General features: G+C 39.2%; 2 protein-coding genes across 2 annotated transcripts; one reads left to right on the forward strand and one right to left on the reverse strand.

Annotated features, from left to right (window-relative positions):
* Nucleotides 1-247: 247 nt before the first annotated feature.
* nup62l (nucleoporin 62 like) lies at nucleotides 248-3,942 on the reverse strand. The gene is made up of 3 exons (XM_042494312.2): nucleotides 3,342-3,942; nucleotides 1,756-2,996; nucleotides 248-684 (listed from the first exon to the last, which is right to left on the reverse strand). The coding sequence occupies exons 1-3, from the start codon at nucleotides 3,631-3,633 to the stop codon at nucleotides 526-528; spliced, it is 1,692 nt and encodes a 563-aa protein (XP_042350246.2). The 5' UTR covers nucleotides 3,634-3,942; the 3' UTR covers nucleotides 248-525.
* Nucleotides 3,943-5,557: 1,615 nt separating this feature from the next.
* Nucleotides 5,558-13,860, forward strand: pdk1 (pyruvate dehydrogenase kinase, isozyme 1). The gene is made up of 11 exons (XM_042494313.2): nucleotides 5,558-5,924; nucleotides 6,573-6,714; nucleotides 6,804-6,875; nucleotides 6,973-7,157; nucleotides 7,784-7,879; nucleotides 8,003-8,080; nucleotides 9,121-9,185; nucleotides 9,302-9,400; nucleotides 9,516-9,626; nucleotides 10,788-10,901; nucleotides 11,009-13,860. The coding sequence occupies exons 1-11, from the start codon at nucleotides 5,816-5,818 to the stop codon at nucleotides 11,147-11,149; spliced, it is 1,212 nt and encodes a 403-aa protein (XP_042350247.2). The 5' UTR covers nucleotides 5,558-5,815; the 3' UTR covers nucleotides 11,150-13,860.
* The last annotated feature ends 3,353 nt before the right edge of the window (nucleotides 13,861-17,213 follow it).

The following is a 17,213-nucleotide window of genomic DNA, read 5'->3' on the forward strand; positions in this document are numbered from 1 at the left end:
CTGATATTCGTACCTGACAGAATAAACTCCTCCTGTTGACAAACACTAACCAGCAGTCCTGCACATTATACACCTTAAACAATAACTCAACTGACTGTCGTTTCAGCTCCAAGAAAAAAATGCCATTTTCAATGTATATCTTTAAATGTTACTGAATGTGTACAAAAAAGGTCACTTCAGTGACTAAAACACTGGCACTAGAAGAAATGGCAGGAATGATTATTAATTATGAAATATAAAACACAGCCTTGATCCAGAGGTTTATTTAATTATACTATTTAGAACAACCAGAGCATTTACATGGGAACAGATGATCAGTGTCACTTCTCTATATAAAAAGATTTTGCATTAAAAATATCAATCTTTATGCAATCAAATGAAAACAGCTGAAGGAAAAAAGCAAGTGAACGGGAGTTTTGATTCATGTTTTGGCTGCACATTCAACTCATCTCGACCCTTAAAAAGGACTTCCATCTTTACGAGTAGTGAAAAAAAAACAAATTATGTCAACGTATTTATTTCAGATCAGTCAAATGTTAAACGAAAGGTTTTCTCCTGCTCCTTGCGCTGGTTGTCACACAGTTTGGACACTTCCTCCACTCGCCTCTGCAGAAGAACCGAGTTCTGATCGATCCACTGAAGTGAATCCATGTGGGTGTTGAGAATTTTACAGATCTGCTGAAGCTGAAAAAGAACAAAAAAAGACGCAGTTAATATAATTTTCAAAAATAAACACCAAAGCAACAAAACTGCGTCAAAAAAGGTTTAACTTTAATTTGGAAATTTGAATGTCTTACTGGGTAAACAAAATTCCAAGTTTCAAGTAAATATGCAATTTTTATTTTATTTCATTCACTTTTCTTATGTTATTTTATTTAACTAGTTTGTTCTAACTTTATTTGGGGCCTAATTGATCAAAGTGGGAATCTGATTTTGATTTCAAATATCCTTCACATAATAACGATGTCTGTCTTGATTAGAAATCTGATGGAAATGAACTTGAACCGTGATATTTTCTTTCCCCTGCCTTGTTTTTTTCTTTCTTTATTTGTTTATTTCATTTACATACTTTTTTTTTAACCTATCTTTGCATGCTTCTGCCTAAACCTGCTAGTCTTTTGGCTTGTACTTTTATTAATTTTGTTGTGATTATCGCCAAAACAGGCTTGAAGTGAAGTTTCTGTAACTGTCTTTTTTGTAAATCTTCTGGCTGCCAATAAAAACAAAATTTAAAAAAAAAAAGACATAAGATTTAACCCTTTGAAATCTGGAGCAACATCACTTTTCTGGTGCTGCGTTCAGGTGCCTTTCACAAGAATTTAAACCTTTAAACCCTAAGCGAAGTGGAGCAACTTCTTTAAAAAAACAAAAAACATAGTGAATAAAGGCAAAAAGCAACTTTGTGAGAAATCTTCCACAAATTGCAGGAAATTAGTAGGTTTAGAAAATTATTTCAAAAAGGCAAGGAAAAAAAATCTAGGTAAAAATGATATTTATAATGATCAGAATTGCATGTTCAAAATTACATTATAAAATTATTATATTTTTTAAGAACACTCTCCAGGTCATCTCCTTGTATTTTTAAATTGTATTTGTTTATCGAATTTTCAGGCAATTTTCAACTACTTTTAACTCATTTCTTGTTAACTTTTGGGTAATTTCTTCTTCTGTTGCTCGTTGCCTTATTCCCATGTTTTAGAAAGAATTCAAGCGAATGTGCTCAGGTTTCAAAGGGTTAACTAGGTCTCCTCTTACTGGGTCGCTGGTATCTGCTGGACCGCTGGATGTGTTCAGGTGCTCGATGATCTCCTTCAGGTCCTGCGACATCCTCTTCAGCTGTGCGTCCACGTTCTCTGCAAGCTTGTACGTTCTTTCACGTTCCTCGTCGGCGTTCTGCATGTAGATGGTTCCGCTCTGCTCTTTCACCGACTCTTCAAGAGGGCACAGTAAGTCCTCCAGCTCCTTCTGCTGGGACAGGATGAAGTCCAGCTCCTGGTTTAGCCTCCTCTGGTCCAGCTTCACCTTCTCCATCTCTTTATGCAGCGCCGTGATCTTCTCGCCGTTCTCCACCAGCATGCGGTCCCAGGCGTTCACCTGAGTCGCCTGCTGGAGGAAATGTCTCTCCTGGTCCTCGAGCTCAAGACTCCACTTGTTGATGAGCCCCTCCAGCTGAGCGTAGGTCATCACCGGAGGAGCAGCGGTTGTAGTGAGCGTGGTGGCTGTAGATGTTGTTGTTGTACTTGTGCCGGATGACGGTTTGAGCCCCAGTGTGAAGCCTGTAGCTACGCCTGTTGTGGCAGCTGCAGCAGTGGCAGTGGAGGCCGGGGTGGAGGTGGAGGTGATGGTGGCTGCCCCCAGAGGTTTGAGCATGAAAGACAGGCCTCCGGCAGCTGCCGCGGTTGTCGCAGGAGCGGCAGTGCTTGCTGCTAAAGTTGGAGCTGCACCCAGAGTGAAGCCTGTAGCTGTTGTAGGTGCAGTGGCAGCAGCAGTGGCAGCAGCAGTGGCGGCAGCTGCAGTGATGGGTGCAGCAAAGAGAGACGGGCCCGGAGCTGCGGCTGCCTGGGTGGATGCAGGAGGAGCTGGGGTCGATGAGGGTTTAATCCCAAAGGTGAATCCCCCACCCTGAGCTGCTGGGGCTGCAGCAGCGGGAGCTGGCTGGGCCTGCGTGCCCAAGGTGAGGTTGGCTGGAGCACTGGTGCCGAAGCTGAAGCCTCCACCCGGCGCAGCAGTGGTGGCAACTGCAGGGGCGACCGCGGTGGTCGCCTGGACTTTTGTTGCTCCGAAATTGAACCCTCCGAATGTGAGGCCTCCTGCTGCTGTGGTTGCTGTCACCGCGGCTGTTGGTGCTGCTGCAGGTTGGGCCTGAGATGCAGGTTGGGGTTGAGCTTGGGTCCCAAAGGTGAAGCCCCCTCCTGCGGGAGCGGCAGTGGTGGTCTGCGCAGACAAACTCGTGCCCAGGGTGAACCCTGACCCTGCAGCTGGAGCTGGTGTGGAGCCTGAAGACAAGGCAAAGTTATTTATAATGCACAAAGCCAACCAAAAGTGTTTTACAGATTACTCAAAGTTATAGCCGTAGTAGTAGTTGTAGTCACAAAACATGCCGTCTTGAAATCCTTGAAACATCTTAAAATCCCAGAAATGTTCTAAAGTCCTATAAATGTCCTAAATTATAAAACTATGCCCTAAAATAACTGAAACATGTATGGGGCTGCTGCTGCTGGCCCCTGGACTCCTGTCATTTGAAAAAGTGGCCCCAAACAAAGCCAGTTGAGCTTCTGCTGTGTGGGGGTTTGGTTTTGAGTAGATGGATATAAAAGTAAGAAAGACCATGAAAGTCAGACCTGCTGCTGCTGTGGTCTGAGGAGCCGCGCTCAGGCCGAAGGAGGCGGTGGAGGTCCCAAAGGAGAAGCCTCCGCCGGCTGCGGTGGTCTTTGCCTGGGTGCCAAAGCTGAAGGAGTTGGTGGGGTTGGTGCCGGCGGTCGGCTGGGCTGAAGTGCCGAAAGAGAAGCCGCCTCCTGGAGCCGCCGGCGCGGTGCTAGACATCCCGAAGCCCGTGGCAGGGGCCGCGGCGGTGGTCTTGGCTCCGAAAGAGAAGCCCGTGGAGGCTTGACCAAAGTTAAACCCGCCGCTCATTTTCAGAAAGATAACGCAAAGTAAAGGTTACAGAAAACGGCTACCTCTCAAAATGGTCACTTCCTCGCTTTTGGCGGGTCACAAACACGAGCTGATTCAACCGCCGTAACGTTAACAGGAAACAGTTACCCTCCCGCGGTGACACCTTAGCGGTTAATAAACTCAATCACAGGTTTGTTGACGTTATTTTGACCCAGACTGAGAACAGAAACTAACAAAACATCGTCACAAAAACGTGGCTCGCTGTCTCGCTCTTCTCCCAGCAGGCATCTCTGCGGACAACTAAAGGAAGTGACGACAGTTGGGGCCAAAACACGAGCAATGTTCGCCCTGAGTTTTGTCTCACAGCTCACAAATGCCGTCGATACAGCTATTGTCCAATCAGGAGCCTGATCAGACTCGATCTGAAATGTGATTGGTTAGGCTGGCTGCCTAGAAAGCAAACCTCAGGGAAAGCTTACCCAATTGTTATACAAAGAGTACCAAGTCTATGTCAAGATAATAACTTTCTGAAACCATTTAAGTTTTAAGTAGTAATATTGTTTTTGTCTGCTCACATCTGGCTGTCATTAAAAAATAAGAGTATACACAGGCAGTCTGGAGACTTACATTTAAGACACTGTTAATTTTGTAACTAGTTTGGGTAAATATCAGATTCATAAATGTAAATGGAATAGATTTAGTTCTCCCTTTTTACTACACTTAGAAATAACTTTCCCAACTACTTCAAGTCGCTAAAACAAATGGGATATTTATATAGTAAAGCAAAAAAATTACATGTGTATCTAAGTCATTGCTCTTTTAATGTCTCCTGCACTGCTGTTTTGTGCCTCTATTTGTTCACCTGCTTGTTTCTCTTTTTTGTTGCCATTAAAAAATCCCCTTTCTCTTATGATTTTCCAGTATATAGCTACCTCTACTTTTTCCCCCTCATTTTTATATCTGACCATGTTGTAGCATTATTTTCAGCATCAATGCTAATCTCTATCTTCTGTATTTGTTTATGTATTACCTGACTTGTTCTGCGCATTTTCTCATGTTAAATAAAGTTAGAAAAGATAATAACCTTCTGTGAAAAATCGTGTGCCAACTCAAAAAAGAAAAAGTACAGGACTACTTTGCACAAAACCCCACAAAATGACTTTATTTTAACTTTTCTGATACAAATGCCTGGCATATGCAAATTAAAAAGCTACAGGCCAACAGGGAAAACGATTCAAAATGTAAAAGACAAAGTACTTACAAAAGGATTGGTTATCTTAAAGTGAGGAAGTAAAGGATATTATTATTATTATTATTATTATTATTATTATTATTAATATCATTACTATGAGTAGTGGCAGTAGTGGTAGTAGTAGTACAACTTTTGTGTTCTTGATGGGTAAGGCAATGCAAGTTTATTTATGTAGCACATTTCAGCAACAAGGGAATTCAGTGCTCAACATAAAACATCGAGACATGGCTAAAAGAAACATCATAAAAGGACATTTAAATGCAGTTAAAAACGTAACTAAAGAGGTCGTGAATCAGAAACAAAAACACGCTAAAAAATTAGAGACAGGTATAAAATAGAATAATAAAAGTTACAGTGTTGTGTTAGAAATGAACAAATATTTAATTTAATAAAAATAAGCATTCACAAATTTATTTTTTCTGAAATAATGTACTCAATTTTTCTTTAAGATTATACATACTTTTTATAATAGCGTTAAAACATTTCACATCGTATTATTCTTTAACTTTATTTTATGTACTTTCTTTTTCCTTTTCATGTCTACATAAATGCTTAAATTGTAATTTACTATTGTTTAAAAATACTGATTAAAAATAATCAACAGACGGATATTGGCTCAACAAAGATCTGCTAACATCTCAACAAAGTATAAAGGTATTGGCGGATCATCTCTTGACGCCGCTGTGACTCTTTGGGTCAGCTAGCTGCACACTGAGTACCCGCACAATGTTCTTATCATGTTGACATTTATGCTTCTCAGCTATTTCCAATTAAAGTAAATTGCGACTTAGAAATATTTTACCGGTGACAATGGATACACACATTTTACCAAATAACTCAATAAAAGGACGTTAGTTTTACGATTTCACGAGCGAACTAGCACTGCCGTTAGCATTGAAGCTAATGTCAACATAGATTAGCTGGGGTTTAAACTAACTTCGCGTCACAATGAGGATTTTAAGGTTTCTGAGGAGCAGCGTGTCCGCAGGAAAAGAGATCGACTATTACTCCAAGTTTTCACCCTCTCCCCTGTCAATGAAGCAGTTTCTGGATTTTGGTAAGAGAGTACACTCAGTACAAACATCAAGGGACTCTGTGTCCACATTTGTTGCATTAAAAGCAGCTTTTTTTTGCCTCGCTTTTTTTTTTTTTTTTTTTTTTGCTGATGATCATTCAATACAAAATCTTTTATTATTTATTTATTTATTTTTTTTTAAAAAAAAATTGTATCTACTTTTGTTATGTAAATATGAAATTCCAATGATTATATATATATATATATATATATATATATATATATATATATATATATATAGACAGTTTCTGGCTGTGATAAATGCCATAATCTTGGAGATTTTTAAAGAAGACATGCCTTCCAAACCCGCACATTTGGAAGGCAAGTTTCTTTCAAAATTGGTGGTAAAAAAAAATAAAAATACAACAATTTAAAGTTTTATGTCCCTCCAATAAGCCCCATAAATAACAAACTGTCCTTTAAAAGTTGCATATCAGTTACTTATGAGCACTTCAATTTAATAGTGAACGACATAACAGCATAAAAATAATAATTGGGAGCATGGCAGTCCTTGGCCTCCGTACATCACCTAACCCAGATGACAGCACAGGCTGAAAATACAATGTGATAAATCATTGTTGTGACAACTTAAAAACTTCTGATCTTTCTGTTTGTGCTTGCACTCTTCAGGCTCAGAAAATGCATGTGAGAAAACGTCATTCGCCTTCCTGAGACAGGAGTTACCTGTGAGGTTGGCCAACATCATGAAAGAGATCAACTTGTTGCCAGACAACTTACTGCGGACCCCATCAGTGCGGCTGGTCCAGAGCTGGTGTGCAGATTTTTTTTCGCGTTTATCTCCTTCAAATTAAGTGAATATGAGTTGTAAATAGACAGTGATGATTTTTTTAACCTGTGCAGGTACATGCAGAGTTTTCAGGACATTCTTAAGTTTAAAGACAAAAATGCAGATGATGAGAAAGTCACATATGAGTAAGTAAATGAAAGCACTTTAGTTGTATTTCTTCTATTCATGATGATCTCTGGTTTGTTTTTCACACCTTGGCGTAACCGTTTTGTTTTTATGAAGTTTCACAGATGCCGTAATAAAGATCAGAAATCGCCACAATGATGTCATTCCCACCATGGCTCAGGGAGTTGTGGAGTATAAGGAGACGTACGGCACAGACCCGGTCGTCAGCCAAAATGTGCAGTATTTTCTTGATCGTTTCTACATGAGCAGGATATCCATCAGGATGTTGCTCAACCAGCACAGTGAGTACATCCTCGTCCACCTCATAAAAGATGACGACCTTCTGCCAGTCGTGAATAATATAATGTTACAACTAGTTGTACCTGTTTGGTGGTTGGAGGCTCTCCGCAGCAGAGTGCTCATTTTGCGATGATATTATGACATTTCAGTGTAGATTTGTCACAAGGAGCCAAGTTGCTCCTTTACACGTCACTGCCACGGTGAACCAGGAACCAACAGACCGCACTCAGAGACATTTTTAGATTGACCTTGAAATGCAATCTTTAAATAAATAAACTGTTTATTCAGGTGTGAGACGTTAACGGGCAAAGAGATATGAACCTGCCAAAACCTGGATGTTATAATTACTTTTTTTTTCAAACAAAGTGATATTTAAAAGAGAGTTTCTGCTAAATGCCTGAGAATAAAACATATAGAGGACAAAAGGATGACATAATAATTAAAGAAAATTAGACTTTTTAATTAACAAAACATTTTCCAGCTCAGAAAACCAATTCCTGCAAAAAAAAAATCATCAGAGAGAACGTATTTTCAGGAAATAGTTCCCTGAAAATCACTAGTTGATAGTTAAATTAATTGATCAATCATTTAAAAAATGCACCGTTTATCACTGTTTGTTTAATTCCAGCTCTACTCTTCGGTGGGAAGGTGAAGTTGAACCCAGCTCATCCCAAACAGATCGGCAGTATTGATCCCAACTGTCGTGTCAGCGACGTCATCAGAGGTGAGGACGCAAACATTTTACGAGGAACACGGCAAACTCACTACAAAATGCGACAGATCCGCCGTTGTTCAAGTATTCAAGTGTTGTTCCTGTTCCTCCTGAAAACAAATCTCTTCCTTACAGATGCATATGAAAATGCACGAAACCTCTGCGACCGGTACTACATGAACTCTCCTGAGCTCGTACTGGAAGAGTTCAAAGGTAAATAGTTTGGATGTTAATCAGAAAATAAATACAAACAGTGACACAGACACTTTTATTATTTACAGAGTAAGCGTACATGCAGATTTTTATGCCGCACTTTCTGCCTTGGTTATGTTTCATAGATGGTTTTGACCTTTTGTAGTGGGGTTGTATGAGGTAATAATCCATAGTCAGTATGTTACATACAGTAGATGGCGGTCGGCACGCCACCAGTTTGGAGAAGCAGGCAGAATACTGCCACAGGAGCTGAGAAATGTGCAAGGTAAAGTTGTATTTAAATCCTGCTACATCTTTTGGAGTCAAAGGAGGCGTTTATGAGTCTCACAGCATGCTGTGGACGGCTGCAGCAACAAAACGTATTTTACCCGCCAACGAAAATTAGTGTCAGTCTTAAGTATGCTCTATATTCAGAGTATTTTTTCATACGGCCCTTTCTGACAGGACACTAAAGCAGTTATCTTTGTTCTCTTTAACGCCACCGGTCTCCATTGACAAACAATATTTTTTCTTCACAGAACACGGGAGCTGCTGGTCTGCTGCTGCCTCGATCAGTTCGTTTGTTTGTGTTGTGGGACTTCTGTGCTTTAAAGGCTAGTTCGGATTCACTGATGTCACATAATAACACAAACAAACACTGATCGAAGCAGTGGTGGACCAGCAACTTCGCGTTCTGTGAGGTAAAATTTATTTATTTTTCAATGGAGTCTGGTAGCTTTGAAGAGGTGAAAATATTTTAAATGTAGCGTACGCTTAAAACGAAATTGATTATTCAAGGTGGTTAAAATGTGTTTTGCTGCTGCCCCCGTCCACATCAGTCCAATGCTTAGTTTCGGTGGCGGTGCACCTGCCCACTTCTCTAAACTGGGGGCATACCAGCCGCCATCTACTGTAGCTAATATACACTGACCATGAGTACCTCACAAAATCCCACTTAAAAAAATCTGAACTTTCCCTTTAACAACAAACACTCAAAACATGAATTGCTTGATTCAAACATATCTGAATCTAAATTTGTGATAATCTGTTTGTCCCAACAGCCTCTCCCATCACTGTGGTCTATGTCCCATCTCATTTGTATCATATGGTGTTTGAACTTTTTAAGGTAGGATTTACTTTTTAATCTTTAGTTGAACACTTGGTTCACATAAAACATTTTTGGATGTTCTCATGTCACCTTTCCCTCATGATAAACTGCCATATGTGCTTTCATTGTTGCAGAATGCCATGCGGGCCACCATGGAGTTATACGGCGATGCCATGGAGTATCCTCCTATCCACGCACAGGTCGCTCTGGGGATTGAAGATCTTACAGTTAAGGTAAAGATGCCGCACTCTCCACTCTTTACCAGAACGTACTGGTGTGGACTCACATACAAATTGAAAATAGAGTCATGGGATGAGGACGCTGTTCAGACCGTTTCTTCTTCTCCAGGTGAGCGATCGGGGAGGGGGCGTGCCGCTGCGTAAAATCGACAGGTTGTTCACCTACACGTACTCCACAGCTCCTCGACCCAGCCTGGACGGTGCCCGAGCTGCTCCTCTGGTCAGTGTCCCTGATGTGTTAACAGTTAGTGCGAATTCATGTGGATAAATGTACGCTCTCTAATTCGTACTTGACGCCACCGGAAGCTCAAAAAAAAACAAAACAAAAGAACAGTGACATTTTACACTGTTCTTCAAACATAAGAATCAGTGATATAACAACAAGGTGCAGATCTTTTTCACTGCAGACATTTTGACTCGACATCATAGAAAAGCTCAGGAGGAACTAATAACGTGACATAAAAACTATATAAAACTTGAAGATTTGGAAGAGGAATGTAGCACCCAATTTTTAATTTTTAATTTTTTTTTTAACTTTATTTCACCAGGCAAGTCCTTGAAAATAATTTCTTATTTATAACGGCAGCTTGCCAATAATGTAATCATTTCCTGAAAATGTGATAACATTTGCATTAGCCTGATTGAAAATCCAATAAAAAGCAATAATGTAAAAACCTGATTACTAAAGTAATTAAATGTCCTGACTGACATTGCAATAACTTGTCCACTTATGGTTCGAATCCAGCCTCGGACCTTTGCTGCATGTCTCCCCCTCTCTCTCTCTCCCCCTTTCACACTTACACTGTCCTGTCAATTAAAGGCAATAAAAGCCCCCCCAAAATGTTTTCAAAAAACAAACAAAAAAACAACTAATGATATCAGTTTGACTCACAATTTAAAAAATTATGCCTTTTTTATTCTTTAAATTGTAATGTGTGCACGTGCAAAAGAAAATAGAATACTGTTATTGTCGCCTGAGGTTACTGACAGCATTGATATTTGACACATTGGTTTCATATTCGTATATGTGAACAGGGTTCCCACAGTCATGGAAAAACTGTAAAAGTCTTTGAATGTCACAGTCATGTTCTCCAGGCCTGTAAAAAGTCATAATCAGTTAAAATCATTTAATGTCTTGCAAAGATGGTGGAATTTTGTTGCCTGTAATGATGGCGTTACAGCTATTTTCTGTGGACAACCAGAGAGAGAAAGATAGATGTAAGCATTTCTGTTTGTTCCCTTGTGTTCATGTAATACGTACGTGTGTGTAACCATTTTTTCTGGCCCCAGACGAACTTTTCAGTCTGAACTTTAACACACATGACTTGTACTATTTGCTCTTTGCCATAAAACTGCTTTTTTAAAAATGATTTTCCTCCAGGCTGGTTACGGGTACGGCCTGCCCATCTCTCGACTCTATGCCCGCTACTTTCAAGGGGACCTGAAGCTGTACTCTCTGGAGGGTTATGGAACTGATGCTGTCATCTACATTCGGGTAATTGAGTTTTACATTAACAGTATGTGTATGTGTGTTTGTGTGGGTATATTATTTTTACTTTGTGTTTTCATTTCATTTTCTTGTGTTCATGTTCTTTCTGTTAGGCGCTCTCCACAGAGTCCATTGAGAGGCTCCCCGTGTACAACAAATCAGCCTGGAAACACTACAAGACAATCCATGAGGCGGACGACTGGTGCGTCCCGAGCAAAGAGCCAAAAGACATGACGACGTTTCGCAGTTTCTAGGTCCAAATGGTAGCCGTCCTCTAGCAACGTGTACAACAGTGGGGTTTGTGGATGAGTGTGTCTGTGTGTGTGAGATGACAATTAAGCAGTATAGATTTCCTTGTACAGAATGTTTAAAAAAAAGAATAACAAAAACAAATATTTAGTGCCATATGCTTCATATTGGTCAATAGTTTCGTTATGATGATTTTTGAGCGCAGCAGCTACAAGGATCTTTGGTTTTGTGAGTTTGGCGCCTCCTGTGGACAAAAGTGGTAGTGTTTCCATGAGCACCACCGCCTCACGCGGTAAAGATCGTGATGTTGCCAGCGTGTGCATTTGTTTTGGAAGGAAGAGTAAAAAAGACTTAGTTTATTTTTAATACTATTCTTCTTTTTTTAAAGAGCTGTTTGCAGGATGAAGAGGGACGAGGTAATTTATCTGTGACGATTTAAGATTAATGGCTGTATTATGATGCTGAATGACTGACTAAGGCTGACTGCTGTTTACGCCCATGCTCTATCACTGTCGCTTTTATCTTTATTTTATTCTCGGTCAATTCTTATCAGGAGTCCTACACATTGATGTATTTGTGGGGCCCTGCAGCAATAACAACAGCCGCTGCGCATTAATTTTTATGCCTCTGCATCAGTGATAGCAGAGGCCGGAAGCATTATGTTTTTGGGATGTGCATCTGTGTGTCCGTACGTCCATCTGGCCCATTCTCTTGAAGGCGATATCTCAAGAACACCTTTAGAGAATTTCATCACATTTAGCACATACATCCACTTGGACACAGGGATGAGCTGGTTAGATTTTGGTGGTCAAAGGTCAAAGTTCAAGGTCCCTGTGACCATCAGTCTCATCCATGTGAACACGATTACTCAAGAACACCTTTAGGGAATTCCCTGAAATTTGACACAAACGTTGGACTCAACGATGAGCTGATGAAAATTTGGTGTTTACAGGTCAAGGTCACGTTGACCTCATAAAACTTGTTTTTGGCCATAACTAAATAATTCATATACTTCAAATTTCACACCAATATAATACAGTATATAATGATAAAGTTCTGGGATTTTTTATCCAAGAGGTCAACTGTGACATCGTAATGTTGTGCAAAAACACTTTTCTGACCATTACTCATCATAGCTCTGGAACAGAAAGGGAGACATTTGGTCAGATACTGAAATGGTGACACCAATCTTGGTGTCTCAGGGGAAGATGTGTGTGAAGCATCCATGTTTTCACAGACATGGATGTAAACTATATGTGCAACTTGACTGGTGCGTGGATGCATACAACAGTGTGGCTGTATTTCTAGTTTACTTTTGGAGCTGGACTGTTCGTTAGAAGTGCTGTTACAATATATAGTAATTATAGTATATATATATATATATATATATATATATATATATATATATATATATAGTGTTTTATAATTCATTGCATCACACTCTCGGAGTGCAGAGCATACTCTGGCCATAGACAGAGTAGCAGAACAGCAGATGCAGTAAAAACGAAACGTAACTGTCCATTGCATTTGGTAGAAAGGTTAACTTTCACTCGCTTCTGCAGCAGCTGGTCCTCTCATACAATTATCCATCCCCCGACTCAAACTCCACAAATTAATCCTGAGGTGGAAAAGACCTCCAGAAGAATTACACCTGTGCTGCCTTCACAGACACACCAAAACCTTCACGTTTTCAGATGGGATACAAAATGAACTTCTTGAAGCTGCTTTAAAAAAACATTTTTCTGTCTTACTCATACTGGTACCTTTAGTGGGAAAAACCAGGACCAGGTTTCTGGAAGCCACCTCGCTGTTGAAAGTAAAGCAGAACCAATGTTGGATTTTTTAGGCTGATACTACTAGTAATGAGTTTTATTGGCCATATAACAAAACCATAACCTTTCAATGAGGATAATTGACACAAATAGTGACAACGTCCTGAGCTGACAGATCTACACAAACTACAGTGTGTAACCACTGTTTTTATATATCATTCATATTTTGGCATTTCTGTACTGCTCTATACTTGATTGTTTGATTATCACATTTCATGACGTCTTATCATCTTAAACTCTAACTGAGAATTTCTGCGTGGTTAAAGCATGAACTGTGTTTATATTGTTGACAGTTTGCTCCACTGGTTTACAGCTTTTTCTGAAATGCTTTGCTGCTTTTATTTCACTGTTACACTTCGTCTGTGTGCAGAGCTTCTTCGACTCCATGTCAAGTTGGATACTTTGCTAGAAAAGGAAAACTTGTTACACAATTATTAGTCGCTGCCTGTTTTTAAATCTGTCAGAAGTTTCTGCTGATGAGTTTTAAAGTGTTTCCATTTTGGGCATTTCTTCTTTAATTGGATGCTGTATGAAAGCACACATGATCAAAAAAGTGTTGATGTATTATGCAACATTGGAATAACTGAAATTCAGCATATACCAGAGAAAAATATGTAGATATGTGATATGTTTTAATGGATTGGTACCAAATTCAGTTTTCATCTTATTTTATCAGTTTATCTGCACATAAGGGGCTGCAGATTTTAACAAGGTGTTTTCTCACGGGTAGCAGTATAAGAGTAAAATACATTTGGGTTGCTGTGGTTGTATTATTGAGACTCTTCCTGGTTAATAAGCTATAATCAATATTTTCCATGTCACACTGAAAGCAGTAACGCTGTATGGATCATGTTCAGTGAAAAATAAATATTTCAGACAGATAATTCTTATTTGCGTCGGTAATCTCTGTGAAAATGAAGGTGGGTAGAAGTAATGATGGAAACTCAATAGTTATCATGCTACTTAAGGTGAAAGATTTCTGTGTTTAGGGCCGGTTATCGCTGCGTATTGTTTGAAAACGTATGATACCAGTGCTCTTATAGTGACCAACAGTATGTCTTTCGATAGCTATCGTGAATGGAAGCGTTCATGCGCACTCTTCCCCAACCAACTTATTTTTATGCACCCTCTTTACACTAAAAGGACAAAAAATACCAGGGTGAAAGAATTTATTGTCATTGTGAAAAAGAAAATGGTTGGCAGGCCACTCTGCACCCTGGGCTGTACTTTGAAAATCACTTAATTAGAGGCAGATGGTTTCAAACCACAACAGAATCAGCAAAGTACAACTAACATTTTATATGCTTGAAGGTTTATTTAGATACCCCCCCACTTTTTGATTATTTTGTTCTTTTAAAAGTTGTGTGGGCATGAGGATGCAAGCTGCTTTTGATTGTTAGCACTTTTTTGGGACCAATATTTAAAATCCTGTACTTCTATTTGCCACTGGATGGCAGCATCCTCTCTGTAAAAGGAAAGACGAGGTGCATATCAGGGCAGAGTGTGATTCAACCCCTCATTCAGAACGAAAAAGGAGGATAACTCAGCCTCGACATTGATTTAAGAGATTGTTTAAGAATGTAACCAAAGCCTCAGTCTAAGACTGAAATATTTAGAATTCATTGTCATGAGCAAAAATGAACGCACGCTGTGCAGTTTCCCAGGAATGTTTTGCATCTTATACAGAACTCATTTTGGAAAAAGAAAATTGAACCACAGGACATTTTATACATTTTTAGTGCTGCATTGATACTGTTTCCTTTACCCGGAAATAGTTTTGATGGTTTACGACAAATGCTGTAACTAAAGGTTCATGTACTAGCTTTGTATTTTTCGTAAGTGGAACATGATTTTAAATTGTTTTTCCAGTTAGAATTTTCCAATAGAATACTTTCACATTTTGAAGGTGCACATCTTCATCTTTTTCCCTCAGCCAGCATTTACCCGCCCCATCACACCGTCTGCCCCTCTCTTGCTGAGATACGTAGTGAGGATGCAAGACTGAGCTCAGGCCAGGGCATGCATAACACAAAACACACATTCCTGTAACGCTGCATACCACCAACTCACAGCAGCAACAGACCAACGCATAACAATGTGTAAAGATGTCAACATGCACTGCAGTTCTTTGCTTCTACGCCTTTGTAATTGCAAAGAGAGCACACTACCCCCATTCTGGCTCACTGACACTGGCTACCTGTATGTCTCAAGATTCACCTTAAGATCCTCATGATCAAACCCCTTTATCACATGGCACCCTCTTATATATTTATTTTCCAAATTTTTGTTTAGATTGTCCATGCAGTAAAATACAGCTTTTTACAGTCATATAATACAAAACATAACATTTACGCTTATATTTAGCGATAAATTGGTTTGATGTCTTCTGAAAACATGGACTAAAAGGCAATGAATAACTTGGCAAGAAATGTCCCACAAAGTGCAAGAATTTTGTAAAAGGTCACAAGAAATTGACCAGAAAATGTGTTGAAAAAAATGAAAGGGAATTACTGGGTATTATTAGAAAATTATCAAAAATTAAAAAAAAGGTTCAGATGTAAAGAAAACTATGTTTATTATTGTTATGATTATATATTTCAAATTATGTTACTGATTTTTTTTTTTTTCCATTTTAAACTCCTTTTTCTGGTCATTTTCTTTTCTTTCTTTTTTTACTTTGCTTTTTCACTTATTTTCAGGTAACCTTGTAACTTTTAACTAATTTCTTGCTAATTTTTGAGTCACATGTTGTTAAGCTGCTCATTGCATTCTCCCCATGTTTTTAAAAGAAATCTAACCAATTTTCAAAGGGTTAACTGTAAAGCACTTTGGAACTGCTGTTTTGAAAAGTTATATATCAGTAAAGTTTATTATCAATATTGTTAAAAGTTCAAGTGGGTAATTTATATTTTTTCCATATGCATATAGTAAATGTGCAAATAATCTGGCATCCCAAAAAGACTAAAATTGCTATTCATTCTGAAAAACACTCCACTGACAGCTGCAATAATTAAAGATCGCACCATTTTCAGCAAGAAGGAGCTGCATCAGGTGTGGAGACAGTTTGGTCCTGTTAGTTGTGCTGGGCTGGACTGAGTTTGAGACATTGTCTCAAAGGTTCCACACTGACCTGCTCTTCACCTGCTCCTGTTTCCATTTGGTTTGACTTGTTCATTGGATGTTGTTTGAAGGGTTGCCATGGGGACCACTGGCTTGACTGCGGCGTGCCATGTTACCCCTGGGAGAAAGCCCACTGACTGTGTATATATGGCTTTTCAGACCCACAGTTGCTAGGAGATGATCCGGCAATCTGGAAATGGTAAACATACGGACACATGCAGCCCTTATGTGCACACACAACATAATTTCAGATGCTGATGAGCATTTGGAAAGATATTTGTTAATGCTGGAACTCTTTTAATAAGTAAGCAAGTAAGCCTATAAATGGTCAGGGGTTCAGTGTATTTGTTTCTTCTTGTCAGATGACATATTTAAGGCCTGTTTTAACAGAGAGCAAAGTACAAATACCAGAGTCAAAGGAAATGATGATAAAATGGTGCACTCCATAATTGACAATGTTCAGATGTTTAGCTCCCAGTCTGAGAGCTCACATCCCCGCACAGAGCCAAATGTCAATGGATTAAAATTTACAAATAAATTCAGAAGGCATTAGAAAGCCATAAGACACAGTGTAAACAAACATAAATTATGTACGTGTGAGTGGTTTTACAATGCTATATAAAGCATCATATATCAGATAACAAGTCTCAAAAGGAATGTTAGGGCAGATAAGTCCAGAGGAAATGCCGGAGGACTGGACCTTTTCCAGAGACGTCTCTCTGAATGTTTTAAAACACTCATTTACAGCTTTGATATGATGGGCTAAAGTCTCCCAAAACAAAGCCTTTTCATAATATACGTTCAAGAGAAGTCCGTATTCGAAGGTAAAAGGTAATGCTCTCGGGAAGCACACACTCAGTGTTAAGGGTTCAATATTTCATGTTTTGTGGAATTAAAAATGTAAAACGGGATTACACTGTAGGCAAATGACCATGCCTCCTAAATAGATCACCATCTGTTTAGGCCTTTTGCTGCAGTCTGGTTCATATTTATCAATAATTACATCCTTCTTTGCATTTTGTTACATCATTCTCCTCATGTTTAGTTTTATACATGGTCACTTAAAAGAGTATGCATAAAATAAAATAAAATAAAATAAAATACAATGAAATGGAAC

Source organism: Plectropomus leopardus, chromosome 10 (assembly GCF_026936395.1).
Source record: "Plectropomus leopardus strain MGB_pleo_1.0 chromosome 10, ASM2693639v1, whole genome shotgun sequence".
Lineage (NCBI taxonomy): Eukaryota > Metazoa > Chordata > Actinopteri > Perciformes > Serranidae > Plectropomus > Plectropomus leopardus.